Here is a 23,980-nt window from a genome sequence, read left to right as displayed (position 1 = left end):
ATTACCCCAGCATATTGTCTGGATGAAAAATCTCCCAATTTGATGCAAAATATGGATGCACAAATCCAAGAAGCTATATGAACCCAAGCACAAGATGCAATAAAGAAAGGTACGCTAAGGTACATCATAATCAAGCTGCTTAAAACCAGTGATCAAGAAAAAATCTGAAAGTCAGCTAAACACAAAAAAGTCACATGTGCAGAGGGACAAGGATAAGAAAGATAGTAGACTTCCCTTTAAGACAATGTAAGACAGAAGACTGGACCAACAGCTTTAAATACTAAAAAGAAAAACTGTCAATCTAGAATTATATACCCAGTTTTCAAAAATGAAGGCAAAACAAAGACCACTCAGACATGTAAACATAGATGAATTCATAACCAGAATTTTACCAAAGGGATTTCTTTAACATGGAAATAATACTAGAGGAAAGTCTATTCTTTCCAAAGCAATGAACACATACAAATAGTAAATAAAACAAAAGCGTATTTTTTCTTATTTTAAAAATATTTTTTAAAGATAACCATTGAAGGCAAAAATAATAATGATGTATTATGGAATTTATAGCGTAGAAAGAAAACATGGCGAACAGCACAAAGGATAGGAGGAGAAATCATAGAAATATATTGTTGTAATATTCTTATATTGTAATGAAGTGGTATAATGTCACTTAAGGTAGATCATGATAAGTTAAATACATTACAAGACCTAAAGCAACCACGAGAAAAGAAAATCAATGAATATCATAAATCAAATCTTACTATTAATAAGTCAACAAATGAGATAAAGTGAATCATAAAAAATACTCAGTTACTCAAAAACGAGGCATAGAAAGAGGAATCAAAAATAGCTGTGATGAATAAAAATGATGAGTAGGAAACAAATGGCAAGACAATAGATTTAAGCCCAGTCATATCAATCATCATATGTAAATGGTCTAAATATCATAAATAAAAGTAGAGATTGTCAGACTGGATAAAAAAGCAAGACCCACCTATATACTGTCTACAAGAAATTCACTTTCAGTACAAAGTTGTTCGTGCCCATCTCTGAAAACAGCACCGGCCCTAATAGGCTGCAGCTCCAGCTCTTGCTTCTCCTCTAAAAACCATGACCTCTGGTAAATATGGACTTTACCAAAGAGTAATGCCAGGTCTTGCTGTGTTCTCTACAGCAGGAACCAAAATGCTACATTTTATCCTTAGCCTCTGGATTCTTCAGTTCTCAAATGGCCAACACTTTCAGAAGGCATACCAACTTCCTGGCCTTATGAAATACCTATTATGTATCAGCTTGTGACATACCAGAAACTTCCATTTGTGCCATGCATCTGATAATCCTTTTTTTCCCCTTCCAACTAAAAGTTCCATTGCAGATAAACTGAAGGTTCCTGTGGCCAGGATTCTCACCTGGCCCTGTTAGCTAGCTCACTACACATGTGTGGACAAGGCATTGTTATTGACACTATATAAAGAGCTCCGCCCAGTGCTCTGGATGACACGGTGGCATGGCTGCAGGAGAGCAGAGGCTGGAGTGGTGGCAGTGCCAAGGACAGAGACTGAGACGGCTGTGGGGGCAGAGAGGCCCAGAGGCAGAGACGGGCTTGCTGCACGCAGACTCACTCTCAGTGGATGGGATTCTAGTGATTGACCTACCATCATGTGAATAAAGTTGGGTAAAAACCCTTTCACCCCAAGAACATTCCACTGTCATTTTTCAGTCTCATTGAATCCAGAGTGAACTTGCCCAGGGCTGAAACCCATTGGTGAGACACCCATGTTATTAGTTCATTCATTCATTCAACAAATCTTTTAACATTTACAGGCCAGCCACTATGCCAGATGTGTTGTATCATCATGTATATATTGGTGAAACAAACCAGTGTAGTATCTGTACTCATGGAGCTTAAAATGTAGTAGAGGAGATAGTCTGTAAACAAACGAAAATATAAGTACATGTTAAAAGTTGTCATGGAAACAAAAAATATTAGGAGGCAAGTGTTAAGTAGATAATGTGGCCAAAGGAGCCCTCATTGAGGGATAAGAGTAGATAACAAAATCTCAGTAGGAACTAACTGCAAGAAGAGTTTCCAGGAAACAGGAACAGTGTATGCAAAGACAGCAAGACAGGAAAAACTTGATTTGTTCAAGGTGCTAGAAGGATAGAAATAGTCACCAGCGATGACGTTGGAGCAGTAAACTTCATAATGCAGGGCGTGCAGAACTCAAGTACAAAGTTTCATTTTCCTCTAAGTACAATAGAAAATCATTAAAGCATGTAAATACCAGAGTGACACATGGCTTAATTTACATTTTAAGACTATCTCCCTTGCAAGCCTGTGGAGAACAGATTATAGTGGGACAGGTGCAGAAAGAAGAGGGCAAGTTTCGGATGCCGTCACTGGAGAACAGACAGGAGAGGAACGGGGCTAGAATCAGAGGGGCGGCAGTGCAGAGAAGTAAAGGACTTGAGATACATTTTTGACGTGGAAGTGGCAGGTCTATTCCAGCAGTTTAGATGTAGGCTGTAAGGGAGAGAGCAGAAACAAGGGTGATGCCAGCTGGGGGGCAGCTACAAAGACAGGGAGGACCGGAGGCGTCCCAGGGAGTCAGGCAAAGTCTGAGAGGCATCAGTCCTCAGCGCATGAGCCCAAGTCAACAGAGGAGCCAGACAGTTGAACTTTCAAAGGGTTCAGATCAGAAATCAGATCTCTTGATTCAGCTAATAAGATACAGTTGCAGAAGATGCAGCTAATGATGTCTACTACATCTCCATTTCTGAACGCAGCTTTACCCCCCTCTGCTGCTCTCTTCTCCATCTCCAGGGGCTGCTCCGACTGACAGCCCAACTGAAGTTCGGGTGCCCCAGACAAAGCCCACACCGATTCAATCACACACACAGCAGCCCGGCTTGTGAGACGGAGACCATCAGAAGCCTTTTGCAAACTGAAGCCTGAGTCTGTTTCTGTTGCTCCTCGTCTTCCCTGCAAACTGAGTGACAGGTTTTGCAGCCCTGATTACCTCTTGGGTCATCAACCTAGTCTTCTGTCATTTCTTCTGTCTACCTCACTAATGCAAGCCTCGTATTTCCCCATTGTTTCCTCCATGCAAAGGCAGTTGTCCCTGGCTTCTAACCCACGCCAGTGATCTTGGCCCTGACGGGTATCAGGCAAAAGGACACTTTCAAAGACAAGGGTGGCTCATCTTCAATTCCAAAGCCTAGGCTTGTCACCCTAATGTTAGTGGACCTAGAAGTTTGGAGCCCCATAAGGAGGAGCCTGCTGACCATGACATGAGCCCACCGTTCACACTCTTCACCAGACCTGGAGGGTGCCTGGGTCATGGGGGCCCACAAAGTCTTCAAAGCCCAGGAGGACATGAGTCCAGGACCTGAAAGCACCAGGGGAACTATGGGGAGCACGCTCTGGCCGTAAGACAGAACTCTCGTCCGCACCCTGACATCTCCTGGCAGAGCACCTTTTCATGGGAGGCACTGACCCCATCCTGAGCGCCAGAAAAGTCTGTCAGGCTACCGGCAGAGGTGTGGCTCCAGGACACTGAAGGAGGGAACAGCACCTTGTTCGGGGCACCTCCTCTCACTACAGCTGCCCTGCTGGCCTGTCAGGGTGGTGACCTCAGAATCCCAGCCTCCTCCTGGACAAACACTGGGGCTCCACACTTGCCAGCCTGACTGCCTATTTCTGCACAGTGAACAATTTCATGGCTCCTTATAGGTTAGGAACTGTAAAAAAAAACATAGACCAGATCAATCCCCAACTAAAGAGATTCTTTTAAAAAGAGCTTGTAAGAGGAAAAAAGAATTAGAAGCTTTATTGCAAATTTGCCTTTTAACCTTGCAAAATAGTTAAATTACAATACTACCACTCAATAAATGTTGAGGACTGCAGTGACACAGAACTATGCATTCATAGTACATTTGAGAGGAGACATGCTCAAATATACATGGAGGGTAATTACAATCATGTCAAACATATACTAAACACAAGAATGGCAAAAATGCTGTGAGGAAATGCACCAAACTGTTAATTATTGTTTGATGGGAAATTATAATTTTTTTCCATTTCCAATCATTCTGTATTTACCAAAATTTTCCTAGTAAATTTGCTTTCCTATTAGATTTAAATTCCCCTGCTTGCCTATCCACAGCCCTGTTAAAGAAATAGATATAATTTAAATCTAAATCCAAAGGTTAGTAGTGCTTCTCTACACAAAGTATTATTTCTGTGAATTAAATTTAACCGAGTCCAGAACTGAACTTGTGGTCGAAACACCAGGATCAATTATAAAAAATTTTTTTTTAATTTTGAGATTATTGTAGATTCACAGCAGCGCTAATAAATTATACAGTGAAATCCTGTATGCCTTCCCCATTTTCTGTCAGTGGTACCTCTTGCGTAACTACAATATCACACCAGGAAATGACATTGGTACAATCCACAGACCTTACTCAGATTTCACCAATTTTCCATGCACTCATTTGCATGTATATATGTGTATATTAAATTCTAAGCCTCAAATCTCCTGTGTGAGCTCATGTGACCACCACCCCAGTCAAGTCTCAGAACAGTCCATCACTATTGCTCCCTTGAATAGCCACAGCCCCCCTTCTCTCCCTCCCAGGCTCCCTAACTCCCAGCAATGTTGATCAATAACAGTCATTATTTGGTCAATAAGTTATTGATGCCCCATGTGCAAATCACTATGCCAAGCACTGGAGGGTCATGACACACATCTAAATAAAATAAGAAGCGTCACCTAGTGATTGGGAGTAAGAGCGGGAACCAGTCTAACTGGGTTCAAATATTGGGTGTGCCCTTACCAGCTGTGAGACCTTGGCACACTCTCTGCACCGGTTTCTCCTTCAATAAAATGAGGCTAATAATAGAACCTTCCAGAGTTGTTACGAGGTCCAGCGAGTTATTTGTAAAGCCAGTAGAAAGTGCCTGCCATGAACAGATGTGTGTTCAGACCTAAGAACTCACAGTCCAGGGGAGGACATACGAAACTCCAATCGGATCACTGAACTGCATGAAGTGAGGCAATATCAGGGCTAACACAGCACAGAGGGAGGGGGAGGGAGGGAGCACTTATCCTGGCTGGGGAAAGCTGAGTAGGCTTCACAGGAAAGAGAATATTCGGGCTGGGCTTGGAAGTATGAGTAAGACTTTGACAGAAATGACAGAGAAGGGACGATGTTTCAAGCCAATAAAACAACGTGATCTGTGGCCCGGAGGCACGAGAGGCAAAGGCCATTCTGAGAGGACTACTGGGTTGGAACTGAAGCCCGTGAGGAGGATGGGGGCTCAGGGGAAGTAGGCACGGATGTGCATGAAGGGAGGGCAGGGCTCGGCCAGGATCCAGGGGGCCCTGAATGCTGTGTTATAATTAATCCAAAACCCTGCCCATGGGAGGAGGGGCTAGAATGGATGCGGAAGTGCTTCCTAAATGCCAAATCCAAGCGGCAGCGATTTATTATTCCTACAGCCTGATTAAACCGTAGCAACAGCCACCACATCTTAAACATGGTCACTGTTCTTGGTAGAAGCATAAAACCTGGAGCGTCTGGGGGCACGGGGATGAGAGGGTATTAGGCTGACTCATGCCGCAACCTGTTTTCTCCCTGCCAGGGCAGGTCCCACGGAGCCAGGTGTTCTCAATGTCCTTCACCGGCAACTCAAGCCAGCCTTTTCTGGGATTTCCGAAGGAAGCTGCCGGGCAGACTTGGGCAGCTCCCAACAGTGCCCGGCCTTGCGCACCATCAGCTTGTTGTCATGGCCCACGGTGTTTATCTGATCACCTGCTTGCTGTCTTCAGGCTCAGGACATCCCGGTCCCGGAACGTGTGACTGGCGCCAGCCTCCCTTTCCCTCCCCCGTCTTGGATGAGGCTGCCCCTCCCGGCCGTCTCCCAGGGCCCTTGCCTCCCGTGTTTGCTGTGACTATGACCCCTCTCTACCCAGCGCCTGTCCAGATTTCTGCCTGTCCTTCCCAAGGTATCTTGCCTCTCTGGTCCCAGGCCTCCCAGTGACCCGTTGTCATCCACACCTGGGCCTGGCACACGGGACAAGAACAGCTACCTTGTGTTTCTGCTTTGAAATTTTTCTTTCTGGCTATTCTTTTCATTATAGAAAGAGAGGCTGGAAGGACAAAGAACACTTATTTCACTTGCTTAACCTAATTATACGGTCAACTCTAAATAGAAAGAAATGATTGATTATATTCTCCAGCACCAGACGTGTTTCTTTCTGTCCTGCCATTCTCCTAGTCATGAGAAGACAAAGATGTTGGAAGGAAGAAGGTGGTGGTGGTGGTTTACAGTGTGGCTCTGAAAACTAAGAAACCAAAAAATAAAAATCTTCCCTCTAAATAAAGTTGAGCATCTGAACTTGTCTGAAGATCATGAAGATGAAATGTAACCAAAGACTTAGAAATAAACATTCCCAACTGCCCCTAAAGCACCACCACTTTATCCTCCCTGTAAAGAGGAGTCTTTCTTCCCTACCGCCTTCCCTGGACTTTTAATAGTGTGTATTATAAATACCACTCCTTCTCAACAAAACACATCAAAACATTCTCCCCAGCCTTAGTAGGCCAAATTCATTTGTGGCCATTAGATCAAATTTTCATGTAAAGAAGCAAAACTGTCATTTATAAAAAGAAAGAAAGAAAAAGTCACACAAAAGCAAACCAAGAATATTAACACCGAGAAAGACAACTTGAATTTTTCTATTGTCATAGCCCAAGCCCAACAAATTCAATTATGTATGTGTTTAGACGATGCCAAAATCTTCAAGGCCCTCAGCTGCAGGCACACCTTCTCACACGGCCGGACCCCTTCCCTCTCACTGTGCGAGGGCTGTGCCAGGTCTGTGGCTGCTTTGTGGCTCTGCCTGTCTGACCCTCACGGGGCAGAGGGCAACCAGACAGAGGAAAAACAAGAGCGATGGCAGAGAGGGTGATTCACTCCTAGCTGGATGAGCTGGGATAATCTATTAAGAAATTAGCTGTGCCCTGTTCCTCAATGCAGCAGACACCTCAGCAAACGGACCGAAGGCCATTTCCTGCCCCCTCGGCAGGACCTGGGAGAACGTACCCACGCCCAGGCCCATGGTTTTACTCGACCCAGGTTTCTGGAAGGTCTAAGAGTGTCTCATTCTCTAAGATGAATAAAAATCACCTGAGGGGTGTGTTGCAATGGCTATTTCTGAGTTCCTGTCTGGACCTACCAATTCAAATTTCTGGGAATGGAACCCGGGAGCCACAATTTTAACAAATTCCAGAGGGTTTTAAGGACAGGCTGAGAAACACTAGGTCAAGAGAGGCAATAAGATTGGCATCCCCTGGGTGCAGCAAGCAGACTGAGCATCTGAGGGGGCAGCTGAAAGGACTGGAGTGTGGAAGGGTCCTATCCCGGCTGGGGCCTGGTCTTTATGTCCTGGGCGGGCAGGGGCACCGCACACTTGAAGCAGGGCTGTGACAGGGTAAGCTCTGCGTTGAACGTGCCTCCTTTCCACCTTCAGCTCACAGCTCATGGCTCACTCTCTCCAAGAAGGCCTTTCCTGCTTTCACCCCCCAATCCTAGTCCAGGGGCGGCTCCTGATTAGCCTGTGCAGATTCTAACTCACCGCTGGCCACGCTGCCATGACACTGTCCATTTACTCGTGTTTCTGTTCTCATCCCCTCTCCCTGGGGAAGCTCCCGTGGGTAAGGCAGGGCCTGTGCAGAGCCTGGCATACAATAGGTGTCCTCTAACTGCTTAATCAGACGTTTGTGCTCCTTCTACACCATGTCACCGCCAACAGGCCTGGTTTTTCATGCAGTCACTTTGCTGCCCCCACTCCTTGCTCACGTGGCCGGCAAAGCTTCATCTCCAGCCCTATTTCTAAACCCCTCATTTACCAGACCATATATGAGTCTTACAGGAAACAGAAGGAAACACAGATACCGAAGTTTTAATCATATTGTCACAAAGTTACTCTGTTTATATTTTTATATTTCAGAAAGAACTAAAGCTCTCACAACTCTCCGAAGTCCACATGTGTAGGTCAAGCCCCTCCAAAGGATTTAAGGCACAGGAAAATGTACCCAGTAGGTGATTACAGCATGAAAGCAGCTGGTGTCCACAAACTTTTAAATCCTAAAAGCGAAACACCTGGATTCTGTTCTGGACGCCCCACTCCCCTCCCTCCCAGCTCCAACCACCTGTTTCAATCCGGCCGGGGCCTCTCGCTCAAGAACAGATGTGTGGAAGAGCTAGTAAGAATTTTAAATTCTAAAATTTTATAAAGAAGGCAAGAAACATTACACGAACTAGGAGTTAGATTGCGCGCCTGAGATCTCCTCAGGACCCCCGTTCATGTTCAGAGCGTAAAGCTGCGACCCCAGGCGGGCGGGAACAGGACGAACCTCGCCCTGCTCTGCCTTCTGAGGCCTGTGCGTGGCCCCGGGGCCCTGCACTCGGCCCCGTCCGGGAGGGTGGCACCCTGCAGCTGGGTTCCTGCAGCCCGCCGCTCTCGGGGCCTTCAGCGCAGACCCGGGTCGGGCGGCTCCTCTACCCGGGGGGCATGGAGACCGACCGCCAAGGCCCGGGGCTCCCTTCGGGGATCCAGAAGCCGCCCTCCCCGGGTCTCCCGGAGGGCCTGTCCCAGCCGCAGGCCATGCCCCAGGCCCTCACCCAGTGCGCCCGGGTGCTGGGGCTCCAGGACCGCCCTGCGCCCCGAGCGAGCTCACGCCGGCCGCCCGCGCCTCCGCGTGCACCCCCGCCCAGCCCCGCACCTGGCCGCCGGCGCCGCCCGGCGCTCGCAGCTGCCCCACGAGGCGTCCCGCCGCCTCGCCCCGCGGCAGGGTGGGGGCGCGGGCTCCCCGCCCGTGGGGCCGCGCACCTGCCCGCGCCGGAGGCTTCATTAGGCCGCGCCCGCGCCCGCCGCCGAGTCCAGGCCATGGAGCCCGCGCCGGAGGCCTGCCAGGAGCCGCGGGGTGAGCGCCCCCGGCGTGGGCAGTGGGGCGGGGTCGGGGAACCCACCCCGTCGCACCCTCCAGCCCCGGGGTCCGACCTGTCTTCCTGCGGGGGAGACAAGGCGGGGTGGGGTCCCAAGCTCTCCTGGTCCGGTCCGACACCATCACCTTTCTCCCCAGGGCATAGCACGCTGGTAGGTGGCATTTATTGAGCACCTAGCATGCGCTGGTTTTGCTAGGCTACAAGCCCTCCTAAAATGCCGTGAAACCATGCTGTCTCTTCTCCAGTAATCCGGCCTTGCGCCTTCACCCGCAGAGGCCTGCCCTCTCTCTCCTCCCACTTCAGGCCCCTTCTGCCAGCGGGGCTAAGGCGAACCCTAGAAAGGGTTGGACAAAGTGCCTTAGCCCATCCGTCCTTGGCGGTCCAAGTCTCTTTCTGGGTCGGTAGAAAGTCATTACTTAAAATATTGTATCATGTAATTTGCATTCAAGTAACAATAGATGTTAGTCACTACTTAGCTTGCACTTAAAAATACTCCAGTTTAGTTCAAAGTAAGAAAACCACTACTCCGGTCGAGGGTTGTGGGGGTTTATGGATAGTGTGGAGATGAGGGTGACCAGGGAAGGACTGGGTACAGGGATTTAGAGCACTGTGCTGTGTGGTCCTGGACAAATCACTTAGTGTTCTGATCCATATTTCTTCATCTGTTAGAAGATGAGATATTAATAGTGCCTTCCTGGGGGGGTTAAATGCTATACGGTTCTTATCTTTGAAAGAGGCTTAGAACAATGCCTGGGACATGGTGGGTGCCTGAGGACTCCCTCAGGCTCAAAGAAAAAGATGCGCCTCACAGATGAGTGGTCGAGTGGTTGTGGCTCTCCACACCAGTGGTGGGGGCGGGGAAGGGTGGGGTCTCTCTTCCTTGCCTGTGAAAGGAGGGCTGGCCTGGGCCCGAGGCCCCTGACGGAGGGTCTGCTTTGCAGGGAGGGCTGGCAGGAACAGAGCGAGCTCTGGGGAAGGTGAGGGCAGTCGCTCCTGTGGGCTCCTCTGATATCCTTGCCGGGCCTCCTGGAGGCCACCCAGTTCCACCTGGCCTGCTCTATCTGCTGCCTCCTCTGCAGCAGGAGGTAGGTCCGTTCTTAGAAGAAACAGAATTGCAATCTCTGTCTCCTTTCAGCCCACTCCCAACACTTGTCCCTGGGAAATGCCTGAACATCGGCCTAACCTCCAGTTAATGCCTCAGCTGTCTGGGGAAACACAGGGGCTCATGGAGATGCGTGCTCCCCTACCTCATGGGTGTGAGCTCAGGCCCCCTCAGAGCTGCATATATTGCTTTCATTTTTCAAAGCAGTTAGATTATCTGATTTGACCCTCACAATACCTAAGTTAGGAAGGTAAACCTGAATTATCACTCCATCTGATAAATGGACAAATTAAAGCTTCGGGTCAGCCAGCCGCAGAGCAGGAGGTGGCGTTTCCTCGTGGCCGGGCTCCTCCTCCCCCCTGGTGCTGAGGTCAGTGGGTGCTGGCTCTCCACAGGCCGGGAAGGTGGAAGTAAGCCCCTGGCTGCCGGGCAGGAGGAGGAGGAGGGGGAACCTCGGCGGAGTTCAGGCCCCAACACCCAGGATGCCCCGTGTGAGGAAGTGCCCCTCGCCCGCACCGTCTCGGGGGAGAAGAAGCTGTCGCAGGCGCCGGCAGAGCCAATGGGGGCTGCTGCCGGGAGGGCGTGCCAGCCCCTGGACTCATGGGCTCCCCCCAGAGACAAAACTCTGTCCGCGCCCGGACCCCAGGCTCAGCCGGAAGGCTGCTCCGTCCCGGTGAGAGAGGAGACGCAGGGCAAGAGGTCCCACTCTGCAGCCCCCAGTAAGCAGAAAAATCCCAACGCCGTGGGTCTGGTGCCCACGTCACCTCCTGGTGCTACTGCCTCAGCCCGAGCCGTGCACAACCCAGTGCCCTGTGGGTCGGGCCGGGGGCCCTGCCATCTGGCCAACCTCCTGAGCACACTGGCCCACAAGGGCCAAAACACAGACCAGAAGAAGAGGCCCCCGGAAGTGACCTGTCAGGTTCGGAAGAAAACCCGAACCCTGTACCGCTCAGGTAAGTCCCTGAAGGTGAGAGGAACCCTAAGAGCTCTGGCGTCATCTCTGGGAGAGGCAGGCTCCGCACAGCCGACCCAGAAGACGGGAGTGGGGGGCGTTCGTACATCACCTCGTCCTGGATCCTTGACCTGTGGCAGGGCCATGACCTCTGACCCTCAGAAGGCTGCGTTGCCTCATGGGAGAGTGAACTTGGGCCCAGGTCAGAAAGGGCAGGAAAGTACGACCACACAGCGCCCCGCCGCAAAGCTCAGCCCCGTGGGGAAGGTCACTGGAGCGCTCCGGAGGGCCCTGGGGCGGGGGCAGCGGGCCGCCTGGAGGGCGCCTGCCTTCTCCTCTGCGGCCCGTCACTGGGGTTTGTCCCCACGTGAGTTTCTTCTTCCAGACCAGCTGGAGGAGCTGGAGAGACTCTTCCAAGAAGACCACTACCCGGACAGCGATAAGCGCCGGGAGATTGCCCAGACGGTGGGGGTCACTCCGCAGCGCATCATGGTAAAGGGGGCTGGCCAACAGCCCCGGGTGGCGGGGGACCCACCAGCCGGGGCTCCAAGAGCAGAGCGCGTGCTCAGCCTCAGCCCGGCTCAGGCTGTGTTCTCGCCTGTGGGCGCGCTGCTTCAGCCTTAGAATATTAGAAGAGGGGGGTATCAGGCTACCGAGAGGAACCGTTTTATAAAGCCCATCTGGCAGAGAGAGGCATCCGAAGCGAAATGGTAAAGTGACCGCTTAAAGGCATGGCGCTCACCACGTGACCGTCAGGACCTGCGTCCCACTCGCCACCCTGCTTCTCAAGCTCTTCAAGTGTCTCCCCGACAGGTGTGGTTCCAGAATCGCAGGGCAAAGTGGCGAAAACTGGAGAAACTGAATGAGAAAGAGAGCAAGGACGGTCCCACAAGCCCGGCCCCGGCCAGCAGTCAGTGTGGGAAAGGAAGTCTCCTCCCGCATCATCCCTGCAGGTAGGAAGTGGGGTCTCAGCTGGGATCCTGGGGTCTGAGTGTTGGAAGGCTCGGCGTGAGATCTGGAGTTGTTAGAGGCTCATAGATAGAGGGATCTGGGTGGATGGGGCCAGGACGGTGCCACTGCCTGGCAGGGAGGCAGGGATGCAGAGTTTGGGAATCTGGTGTCCTTTCCCAGCACAGTAGCCCTGGTCTAAATCCAGGGCCCACTGGGGCTACAGTCTACATTCTGTCCACCTCCAGCTCTGCAGCCGAGCAGCCCCCGACTGTGCCCATGGACTCAGGGTCTGAAATCTTCCCTTGTGAACCCCCTCTGGGTACTCTTGCAGGTGAGCTGACCACCTTCCGAGGGCTCTCTGGGGAAGATGCAGCTAGAAACACAGCAGAGACGGGGATCTCTCTGGATAGATGAGAGTGCCAAAGCTCTCTGGTGTTTGCCCCATTGGGGCCTATTCAGGGGGCCCTGGGCACAGCCCACTTCTGTCTAGCAGGCCCCAGTGTGCGCCTGCCGTTTCCTGACCCTTACAACTCTGCTTTGACTTCTGATCCTAGAGCCCCCCTTGCTGCTGACATCTGACCAGCCCCTAGCCCAACCCCAGCAGGGTGAGGGTGCTCAGAGGGTGACCGTGACTCCACCACTCTTCAGCCCCCCACCCGTTCGAAGAGCCAACCTTTCTTTTCCCCTTGGCCCTGTCCACACCCCACAACTGATGCCCCTGCTCCTGGACACTCCTGGCAATGACAGCAGCCACAAGGATGGTCCCTGTGGGCCCTGGGGGCCAAGGTATGGGACCTACTAGGGTAGGGGAAAGGGTTAGCTGAGAGAGGCAGGGGTAGTAAATGTGATGAGGATTAAAGGAAAAGGGGGTTTGGGCTGGAGGGATCTAGGACATGACGCAGTAGTTCAGGGACAAGGGTGAGCGGCCAGGGGCAGGAAGAGGAGGAGAGGGCAGCAAGTGCAGGCCATGCGTTGGGGAGAGGAAGGGAGGGGAAGGGACCTGCATACCAGTGCTAGGGACAAGGAGGCCACCCTTGGGCCTCTCTGTTCCCCACAGCATCACGCCACCACCCACCTGCTCATACTTGGAGGAGCTGGAACCCTCGGATTACCAGCAGAGCAACCAGACGGGCCCATTCCCACTATCCCAGGGTGCACAGACGCAGCTTTGCCCACACCCTCAGCCCCAGGTTCCATACCTGCATCCTTTCCCCTTCCACGTGCCCGGGTCACTGACGCCTCCACTGCCAGAGGACTCCCTCTTCATGCTGCCTTATGGCCCCAGCGGGGGCCCATCACAGGGCTACTTCCCAGGCCCCCCATCTGGGCAGATCCTGCTGCAGCCCCCTACCGGGAATCTGGGTGAGTTGGGACTGGAAGCGAAGGTACCCTGCTTGATCGAGGAAGGTGAGGAGGGACAGAGGGGGCCTCCTCGGCTGGAAGGAGGTCAAGGCAGGGCACGGTGGTGAGCCAACTGCTCTTCCTGGCCCCTGGGGGTCATTGTGAGGCTCCTCCTCCTCCTCTTTCTTGGACACTGCAGAGCAGAGAACCAGCAAGGGAGCTCCAGAGACGGGGAGTCTAGCTCAGCAGGTGCGAGCTCTCCAGAGTCTGTTTCCTGGACTCAGGAACAGGAATAATATTCCCATGTCATGGGGGGACTTGGTGAGGATGAGAGCAATCTGAATGAAATACTTGGCACCAAGCAGATGGCAGCCACGTTAGCACTCTGGGCGCCACTTGGTTCCTTCCAGGTTTCAGAAGTCCATCTTGTTAAGACTGACTTCCAGGGGATGGAAAGAAAGATGTATCCGGTTGGTTCTTGGCCTCCGGTTGCCTGCATACCTCGGGCACTTGGCCCATCCCATGATGCACTTGGCACTGATGTTAGCACCCCACAGGACCTGGTGTCGGGCACAAGCCTGGGCCTGAGGGGAGCACCTGATGCTGCTAGTCCACCCGGACTTGCACTGGGCTCCTCCTGTGTTTCTGTGGAGGAGGAGGAAGGAGACCCTGTCACAGACCACGCTGCACTGCGGTGGATCCCCTTAGTCCTGTCTGATCTTTCGTGTGCTCTGACCCCTCAGGTACGGTCCCTTGGAGTGAGCCCTGCCTGCCAGAACTGCCTTTCCTCAGCCCCTTCTGTCCCCAAGCACTGGGGCACCCCCCAGCGGCCGACGGCTACCTCCCCGACCTGCTTCCAGCTCCCTGTGCTCAGGCCGTGGGCAGGCAGCCTTCTCCAGGTCTCAGCCAGCCGCCCGACGGGGCCAGACCAGGAACCAGGCCGTCACTCAGCAAGGCCCAAGAGGAGCAACCCTCTGCGCCAGACGAGGTCTGAGAGGAAGACAAGAACAGCCGTGGGGCGGAGGAGGGGAAAGAGGCTGCTTGGCGAGGGACGGCAGAAAAATGTTAGGAAAGACTATGGACTCTGTTGACAGGGGCGGAAGCCGGGTGCTCCTCTGGGTGGGCTCATCTTGCTGGGCACCGATTTGAGAAGGACAAGGGCTTTCTCCACACCTCTGTATGGTGTCCTGAAGAAGGCAGATGACCTGCATTACTTCTGGACATTGTATCGCTTTGTTGTTTCTGTGCAGACGAATGGGTCAACGGGTCCATTGTAAGCAGTAAACTAGTCTGTCCTTGAGTCTCTGCCATGACGTGTCCCCCACCCCTGCTAGTTCAGAGCTCCGTTGCGTCCACTGCGCAGCACGCAGCCGCCCAGTTGGTGCATGTAGTCCTGGGCAGCCCAGCTGAGGTCTCCCTGGCATCCTCCCTGGGCCCATCTCTCCTGCTGGAGGAGGACCTGGGCATCTTGGTCTTGTCTTCAGTCCTGCCATTAAATCACGTTCTATTCCCAAATTCAGGACCAAACCTGAGCAAATCTGGGCCCGTCCTCTCTTGAATTCGGGCCCTGTAGGGTTAGGATTGAAAGAGAAGCCCAAGGATATTCTAGATCCAGTCTCTGGTATTGTGAACTGAGATCCATTCTCCTCAAGCTCCTTTTTTGAGGGGATGGCATAGGAATGAGGGGTGGGAGCACCCAGAAGAGGGTACCCTTATAAGTAGCACCCATATCAGCTGGCCCTCCAGTGCCCAAAGAGCTAGGATTTGAGGGTATTCATCCAAACTACTTCATAGTGTATTTGGGAAGTGTGGAGGTGCCATTCTGGACCTCCAAATGCTGTGATTCTTGGAAAATACATTTTATTTTCCAAAACGTGTATTAAAAGCAATCATTAATATGTATCCTTTATCACAGTTCTAGGCTTATGGCCCGTAAGAATTGAAAAGGAAAACTATTTGGAAATGGGGAAGAAACTTCTCAGTTGTGCAAACACATGTCCGTTGTCTGTGGGGTTCCATAGACCGACGATACTGAGCAGCTCTGCTCTGGGATTCTAGGCAGCTTTTCCTATTGCCACTCAAGGATAGTAATAGCCAGGCTTCAGCTGCCCCAATTTGGGGATTTGAATGTACACATTGAAATATTAAATGTATCGTGACATTCATAACTGGGTTTTTTTAAAGTATTCATTTCACTTATCTTGTTTTCACATTGTCTCCTGAGACCCATGATGTAAGAAGCATCCTAAAAGCAGACATGGGGGAAGAGATGAGAGATGGTAACTCTTCAGTTACTTCTTGCTGTTCCTTTCTTTCCATCAGTTGCCACAACATTCTGCTGCTTTCAAAGCCTTATGGGAAGGCTGCACATTTTCTCCTCCAGACCTTAACTGGTTCCGGCTCCAGCCACTCAGTCGCACACTGGTATGGGACAAATGTAACTGTAGACATGTAAGGCAAGAATTGAAGGCTGATCTACTTTGAGATCTGTGCTTTTATGCAACACTTCGATAAAAAATGCTGGACCATCTAGTAATATACTAAAAGTAAAATGAGTTAACTGAGAATTAAGGATGAATAATAGACCAAACAAAAAGAAAATGGTGAAAACCTCTTAGAAGCATAGAATACTTGAGGTGCAAAAACCTGACAAAGGCAGAACTCCCTCTAGACCACTGACGGCAGGATCAGTCTTGATTTTGCAGGCTGGAGTGGGCTGTAGAGCAGGGGGCAGCTAACTCCCTTACACAAGGGCCTATCAGGTTTTTGAAATTTTAATTATTACAAAGCCCTTCCATTAGGAGGAAGTCAATATTGTTTAATCTGAATTTTGCTTTGTATATGCTACAAAGAATAAATCTGAGAACTATATGTCATTCCTCGAAGACCTGCCCGTGTGGCTTGGTCTCCAAGCACTTAACCACACTCGATGCCTCTTTTCAAATGGTTATGAATTTATGACTGTTCCTTTTAGGAATGGTGCCAAAGCAGAAGCTTACTTTGAATGTAGTTTGGTCAAACGTGATGTAGAGTGTGACTGTCACCTCTATCATATAGGCCACTCTCCTATTAATGCTGTCTGGACAGAGGAATTGGCTTGCTTTTTTTTATTTTTATTTTTGCAGCCAGTTCCTATTTCTTGGTCAGAAACAAACTTACCATCAACTATTACCCTAGCTCATTTTAATAGAAGCTGTTTTAAAACCATTCTCTCTGTTCTTGTATTTGGAGAATTGACACTTTTTGAATCCAAATATACAAAAACATCACTTCTATTGCTTGTTCAGTTTCATTGGGTTAATTCTGGCCACTATTGAGCTTATTAAGATGCTCTGAAGTCTTCCATAACACTCGCCATTTTTTTTGAAATGTTGGCTCTGCAAATTTGATCAGTATGCTTTCTACATTTTATAAACAAGTCATTGATAACTAGTAAACAGGATATAAATAAGTCCAGAATATTTTGACGTCTCTTCTTGAAAATACTCCACAAATGAGGACTTATTTTGAGTGGAGAGTTAAACTAGCTACAACATCCTCCTGAACTATATTATCACCCAGAGCCGTCCTCTGTCATCTCTAGGACTTTGGGAAAGGGTTTTTGGGAAAACATTCACTGTCTGACTCACTAACATCAAAACACACTCTCATTATAGCACTCTGACAATTTAACAATTCCTGTAAACCTAAGAACATAATAAATGAAATGAGTGTGACACGACTTACTCTTAGGGAACACCTGCACTCTTCCGTTAATGATTTTTTTAATCTAAGTGCTCACAAACTTTCAATAATCTCTCCTAGAAATGTATGAGAATTTTACATTAAATTTATTCTCCTTTAGTTTCTACACATCTCTTTGAAAATTAGGAAAATCGCCTCTGACCTACAGATCCTCTCCTGTTGTGTTCTGGAAAAAAACAGAATCATTTAAATCAGTTTTAAGACTCCTTTTTGGGTTTTAAGACCATCTTATTTTTTTGTCCATCCCTTTTAATTTCTAGAATATGTTCCTTTCTGAAGACAACAGGCTAATAACATAAGAGTCAAGGACTTCTGCTTTCTCTGAATTCTATGTAGACATCCTAATGTCTGCCTTGAGGAAGATATTTATGTTTCCCTGTCCTTCCTCTTCCACGCTTGGTTTTATGATTGCTGTTGTGAGTGTTACTGTTAGCATTGGTCTTCAGCATGCTTTGAAGCACTGAGTTTCTTCTGGGCTTCCCCTTTTGAGAAATTACCCTTGGAATTCCAGGGTGTGCTGCCTTTGAAGTTTTACATTTTTTTTGCCCTTTTAAAATTGGAGCTGGTAGCCACATTGCCACCTTTTGGATGACCTCTTTAGTTCATCATTCTAATGATCTATGATTACATTTGTAGAGTTTCATTTTTGATAGTTCCACTCGCTCTGAGCTCTCCTCCTCTGGAAGGACGTCCTTCTTTATTTGGAAGGAAGGCAGCTTGAACAGTGGGTTTGGTTTTGGTTGGGGCCAAAGAGGCATGATCAGGCAGGCCACTTCTCACCTTGGATCACAGGGCCAGCACACTACAGCATCTCTACCTCACCCCGTCCCAGCCTCCACTCTCTGGGGGTCACGGCCCTCTTAACAATGCACCCTCAGGGCTTCGCGGTTGGCCAGAGCACAAGTCCTCCCTTGCAGACTCCACAAGAAAAATCTCTCACTCCACTGTAAGCTTTCGCTTGTCATGATCTGTCCACTAGATGGCAATCTACCACCTTCCAATCTACCACGATTTCATTGTGGCCTTAAAATGTTCTGGTTTTTCACAGTAAGAAAGCCTATTCTAATTCTTTCTCCAAAACACCCTAGAACCAGAACCATTAAAGTAATTTGGGTTATAGCTTAGTTTGCCAGATAATGTATAGGATGTCCAGTTAAATTTGAATTGCAGATAAGCCACAAAGAATTGTTTAGTGTAAGTATGCTTCTTGCAATATTTAGGTTTTCTGTATTTTTATCTACCTAAACCCTTCGGTAATACTTTGCTGAGGACATCTATATCCATGCTAGCTTTGCAGTTTAAGGCTCCTGAATCTTTACTTAGCCTTCCTGCAGTTCGAGCTCCTGAGCAGCCCTATGCTCGTTGCATGAACTCAGTTCATGTAGCACATCCCTCCCTCTTGCTGTTATAACCCTCTAAACGGGCTCCAAACTTGTCTAAAATATGCTCTAAAACCTGTAGGATTCCAATTATATTTTCTGTACCTGTTAAAAATGTTTAAATTTTTTATGTACTTCTGCGATAGTCCATTAGAATTTATTCTTAAAAGTACATTTTAACATCATTTGCTTAAGAAGAATGCAGAACAACAGGCAGCCAAAGACCGTTTGGCTCTTGTTGGTTCCACTCCATGTCTTGGTTAATTAAGAGGAAGTCAAACTTCCTGGAAGTGAAGCATCTCCTTCCTTCCCTGGGAAGTGGTGATATTTGAGTCCAGAGGGACAGTCTGGGAGACTTAGGGTTCTCACATTCATAGTTCATACTGTTCTTTCAAAAATACCCTCACTTGAGTTTCATAACAATGTCCCGAGAAATAAAGGCAGACATTCATTCTGTCATTCAATGGGGACTTCCGGGTGAGTGACCTACTGGGTGAACACAAAGATAACTAAAAGGGCTTTGCAGCTTTCAGGGGATTGACATCAGCCTCGCTGGGGAGTCTGACAACACAAATGACCAGTTACAATACAGGAGGAGGACGCTGTAAAGGGCCAGCCACGAGAACAAAGGGTGATGGAAGTCCAAAGGGTGGGGCTGCCTTGTCTGCTGGGGCTACAGAAGCTTTGAGTCCCTGGCGCTGACGAAGAGGATTTGGAGAAGCCGAGAGTGGGGGAGGGGTGTTTCAGGCAGAAGATACACTGAGTGTAAAGCCAGAGAGATTGGAACGATGATCCGAAAGCAGCAGAGTGGCTGGAATTACATGGCGAAGAGGCCAGTGGAAGGCCTGGGGGAGTAGATGAGGCTGGGGAGCTGATGAAGTCCTCGGACAAAACACCGAGATACTTGAGCTGTATTCCTTGGGTGATTAGAGAGGCCCTGGCAGTTTAACTCATGGGCATGATTTGCCCAAATTTGTTTATTAGAAAGGCAAGTGGAGATCAGAGGGCTTGGAGAGGCAGTGCAGGGAGAGGAGACCCGGCTGCTGGGTCAGTCTGCACGGCAGTGAGGAGAGCCTGCGTAAGGCGGGGAGCAGGAGGAGAGCCACGTGAGAAATCTTAGAGGCAGGATCAGTGTGGTGCGGCGGGAACTTAGTTAAAAAGATTTGGAAAGTGGAGAGGACAACGACCTTGGTCACCTAGAAATGCTGTTAACTGAAAAGAAATAATGGGGTGGAGCAAACTGGGGAAAGGGAGCCCCTTTATTCATGATGCTGATCTGATGCTCCTGTGCTTGTCTGGTGGATTAGCGCTGTGACAAGCCTTAACCTGGTGGACAATGGGAGGGGTGAAGAGGATGCAGTCAAATTTGAGACGGTTGTAACACACTCCTCCAGAGAGACCGCAGTAACAGATCGCGAGTAGGCAGAACAGCGGGCAGCGGTCTGCCCTCCACTGGGACAAGAGGGAAAGAGACAGGGAATGAGGGTCTGCGACACAGGTAAGGAGTAGAGGTTCTTCAGCTTGGAAAACTGCTCCGGCAGATGGTGCAGCATGAGGAAAAGAGCATGGTCTCAGCACGGATTCATGGAAACAGTAACAGAGGATGGGAGGATGGGGCCCAAGGAAGGGCGGCACTGAGACTGAAAGGCACGGCCTGAGAGGAGAGGTGGGAAGAGCTGGAAGAGGGGTGACGGACAAAAATTAAAAGCTCATTTGGGTCAGTAGGTCTGCGGAGGAGGTTGGACAAATAATTGTGGAGATTAGATGCAACTGTCGCCCTTGGCAGAGAACACAGGTTTAAATGACCTCCTAAGAATGCCTTAATCAAGCCTAGATAGAACTCTTTTGCATTTATTTTCCACTTCACCAAATGCACACAGAGAAGTCTTGCTTCCTAAATGTCAATATATCACTTAAAAAACTGAAAGAGCCTCATCAGGTAAAAGGCTACTAATAACAGCCAATTTTGTGTGTTCATATGTTTTATTAGACTATATGAGGGAGTGAAAGAGCTTACTTTACCCAGAAATCGGTCCTCAGACAAAATATTAATGATGGAATGATGGCAATAAACATTTATTCAGCATGTATGGTGTATCTTACTCTCTCAGAGGTAATTTCACTTCACAACAATCCCAGAAGGTATTATTCACCCAACAGTTGAAAATCTAAGATTCAGAGAAGTTTAGGAATTACCCAAAGTTGCAAAAGAAGTAAGTTGTGGACAGAATGTAAACCTATGTCAGGAGCTGCCAAGTTCAAGAAGCAATATATTTTGATAGTTTCAGAGAGAGAGAATACAGGTCAGAAGGCGAGGGTGAGTGTAATCAAACACTGGGTGTGACCTAAATCAGATTTAGAACCCCAGACGTCCCTAGACACTAGGTCTGTGTTTAAAGAATGTAAAACAGTGCTGTTCAGCCTGAGTTAAAACGAAATCGGGACATTGGTTATGAGACTATAAGAGGGGTAAGAGAGCAATGGTGAAAGGGAACAGGAAGCTACATATTCCAGAAAGAGAAAGGGAATTGGAATGTATGAACAGAACAGGCCTAGAGGAAAGAGAGCTGTGTGCATGGGACAAGGTGAGCAAAGAAGGGAGGGCGAGGCTGAGACAAGGGAGCCCGGCTGTGACAAGCCTTAACCTGGTGGACAATGGGAGCGGTGAAGAGGATGCAGTCAAATTTGAGACGGTTGTAACACACTCCTCCAGAGAGACCACAGTAACAGATCGGGAGTAGGGAGAACAGCGGGCAGTGGTCTTCCATCCCCTGGGACAAGAGGGAAGCAGTTGCTGTGGGCAAAGCTATGGATCAACACCATGAAGAAACTAACCGAATCTGACTGCATGGGAGGAATGTCAAACTGACTCCAGGTTTAGGGCCCAGACTCTACGAGTATGATTTACGAACCCTGGGAGCCCAGAGCAGTCGGGCTGTCCCTCAGCCTGGTCACTACTGTTACTTCATTGGTGGCTTCCCATTTTGTCTCTTAGTCTCATCATGCTGGTCAGATTGCCTCAAGTACATTCTTCCAGCCATGTTCTTATTATCTGAGAATGGAATTTCCACCCATAGAGATTCCTTGGTCTTTTCTGAGGCAATTTCACCCTCCTGCTGCTTATATCGTCCCTTCCATCTAATCCTTCCCAACGGGCCCTTCTCTCCAGCTCGGCACCCTTGCCCCGGTCCATATTCCATAGCCTGCCAAGGATGAAGCCTGATTTTTAGAGGCTCTTTTGGAGCTATCAACAATAATAAGTATTTAATGTTTCCAAGCATTCTAATTTTCCCACTTCTTTATTTCCCCCTTCTCGCCAAGTATTCATTTTGGTCTGACTTTTCTATTATTTCCTACATCTCTTAATTATTTGAATTGGTGAAACCAGGTACATTTTCATACCTAGTGAACTAAAAAAATGTCCCTAGAACCAATTTAAATACCATCAAATTAAGCTATTGTCACATTATACTACTGTCATATTTTAAAATGCATTTCATACACTTATTTTCTTTGATTTTTGAACTGGGAAAAATCTTCCTTCATTCTTTGTTAATGCCAGTATTATTCTATTTCAAGGTGAAAACCCAGTCTGTCTGCAGAAATTCCACCTTCTAGTAAAGCTCCTCTGGTCCACCCCCCTGCAGTGAACCAGCCACCTCTTCTCACACACTCACATGCCCCCGACTCTCCAGATCTTGAAGGCCCACTCTGAGGATGATGAATGGCTGTCAAGAGCACACCTTAACTTCGCCTCCAATCTGTTGCCTGGTCACAACAAAGTCTATCCCAAAACCTGCTTACTAACAATGCCACTAATCTGACCACCAGCTCCTCCCACTCTCTCAAAAATAATCTGCCAACAGTAAAAATATTCTCTTTACTCAGTCTTTGCATTTTATGGCAAGTCACCTTTAACCTTTCATGATGAGCAAAAACTCAGATCACTTGCTTAAATCCTAGAAGTGAACCAGGCCATTTTTACCTGTAGTTTGTAACTAACTAGCTATGTGGCAGTAGGCACATCATGTCCCCTCTCCAGGCTCCCCTGTGACCAGAGAGGGTGTTTGACACAAACAGTGGATGATTTTCTCATCCTGACCATAAGCTGATCTCAGTAAGAAAACATTCCTTCCTATCAAGGACTGGCAGGATGAGTCCCATCCAAGGGTCTGTCCTTTCTTTACCTTCTGCATTTTGCTTTTCTCCCTGAGACTGCTTCTGTGATGGCTGAAGTCTCTCTTGCTGGACGTGGGGATTCTTGCAGACTCTGCCATAGTATCCCACAGTCAGCCACTCTCAGCCACTCTTTCCAGAAGTCTGAACTTCCTCCCTGGCGTTTGGGAGCCCCTTGGTCTGTGAGCAGATTTAGAATCTCCATCTCAGGGCAATAAGCTAACCCGGCTCCCACTCTACTTCTAAATATTCATGTGCATCATTCAGAGATAATTGCCTCCCTGAAACACTCAGATAAACTGCCAGGAAAATATTTATTTGCCCATTGGTGCTCCTGGGGAACTTTGTGGGCCAGACTCGGCCCCGCCCTGTAGCAGGCTCTGCCCTCGGGCCCATGACTCATTTACCAAGCAGCAGGAATCAGCAGTCACTCCCTGGGAGCTCCCTCGCCAGCTTGGAAAAAGTTTACAGCACATACCAACCCAGCAACTTTCCTCCACACGTTCCCTGTTACAGGCCACCCAGAAAGAATAAACAGCCTCATCCACTCACCTGCACTCAGTCTCCTTCGGGCTCACAGCCTTGTTTTTGCAACATTCGCAGGGAATTCTGCAGACTGAATGGTTGTCTTGCCACCTCATCCTCTAAGATGAGGCTTCAGAAAGTCCCACAGTGTAATTGTCATTTAAAACGGATGGGTTGGAAGAAGTGGGTCAAAAATGGTTAAGTATAGAGAAAGTTCTCAGTGCACTTGAATCATGACTGAGTTTGGCATGTTTCTCTTTAGCTCATTCGCTTGTAACCTTTGGCCCCCTCCACACCTCATTTCAGAGTTAAACGATTACATTAAACAACAGGCTTGGAACTACTGCAATCACGCAGCTCCTGAGCTGAGTCATGGTTATAGCAAATGAGTCTTCAGGGTCACTAAACTGTTAGTTATAGAGCCACCACCACCAGATACTTATGTAGAGGTGTAAGAAATCCTGTACGAACTTGTACAAGTCTCAGTAATGTGTCTTGGGGGGGTGGGGTGGGAGGCGGGTTTGTGTGTATGAGGAATAGTTGTGTCTGTAAAGGGCCACTCTACCCAAGTACTGAGTCTCTAATTAGACCTCATTAATGAGAGGTTATGGTAAGAGCGACATCACTGAACTCTTAAAAGCAACAGACTGTTCTGGCTAGAGCAACTTGGGTCCAAAAGGAAAGTGGGTTTATTTGGGGGAATAAATATGTGAGTGAGGGAAGGGGAACCTGTGAATCTATTTCCTACAGATTTTCAAAGACTGTTAGATAACTTCCATCCCAAAGGCAAATTT

The 23,980-nt window shown here is 48.9% G+C and overlaps 1 protein-coding gene and 1 long non-coding RNA gene across 2 annotated transcripts in view; one reads left to right on the top strand and one right to left on the bottom strand.

The window, feature by feature from the left end:
- Positions 1–1,872, bottom strand: part of LOC130684322 (uncharacterized) — a 61,757-nt gene extending 59,885 nt beyond the window's left edge. Inside the window, exon 1 of the long non-coding RNA XR_008998577.1 lies at positions 1,305–1,872. This is a non-coding gene — a long non-coding RNA (uncharacterized LOC130684322). The remainder of the gene's footprint in view (positions 1–1,304) is intronic.
- Positions 1,873–10,317: 8,445 nt separating this feature from the next.
- On the top strand, positions 10,318–17,347 carry NOBOX (NOBOX oogenesis homeobox). Its single transcript, XM_057504863.1, has 6 exons — positions 10,318–11,562; positions 11,884–12,023; positions 12,267–12,352; positions 12,576–12,807; positions 13,079–13,383; positions 14,106–17,347. Exons 1-6 carry the CDS (start codon positions 10,399–10,401, stop codon positions 14,354–14,356), a joined length of 2,178 nt encoding a protein of 725 aa, XP_057360846.1. The 5' UTR covers positions 10,318–10,398; the 3' UTR covers positions 14,357–17,347.
- The last annotated feature ends 6,633 nt before the right edge of the window (positions 17,348–23,980 follow it).

This window comes from Manis pentadactyla, chromosome 7, assembly GCF_030020395.1.
Source record: "Manis pentadactyla isolate mManPen7 chromosome 7, mManPen7.hap1, whole genome shotgun sequence".
NCBI lineage: Eukaryota > Metazoa > Chordata > Mammalia > Pholidota > Manidae > Manis > Manis pentadactyla.
Note: the sequence above shows the minus strand (reverse complement) of the source record. Positions and strands in the feature narration are given on the sequence as shown.

Coding starts and splice junctions, on each gene's coding strand:
- NOBOX (XM_057504863.1), top strand. CDS start 10,399: ATGGACAAATTAAAGCTTCGGGTCAGCCAGCCGCAGAGCAGGAGGTGG. Junction 11,563..11,883: donor TCACTCCGCAGCGCATCATG/GTAAAGGGGGCT, acceptor TCTCCCCGACAG/GTGTGGTTCCAGAATCGCAG. Junction 12,353..12,575: donor CCCTCTGGGTACTCTTGCAG/GTGAGCTGACCA, acceptor TTCTGATCCTAG/AGCCCCCCTTGCTGCTGACA.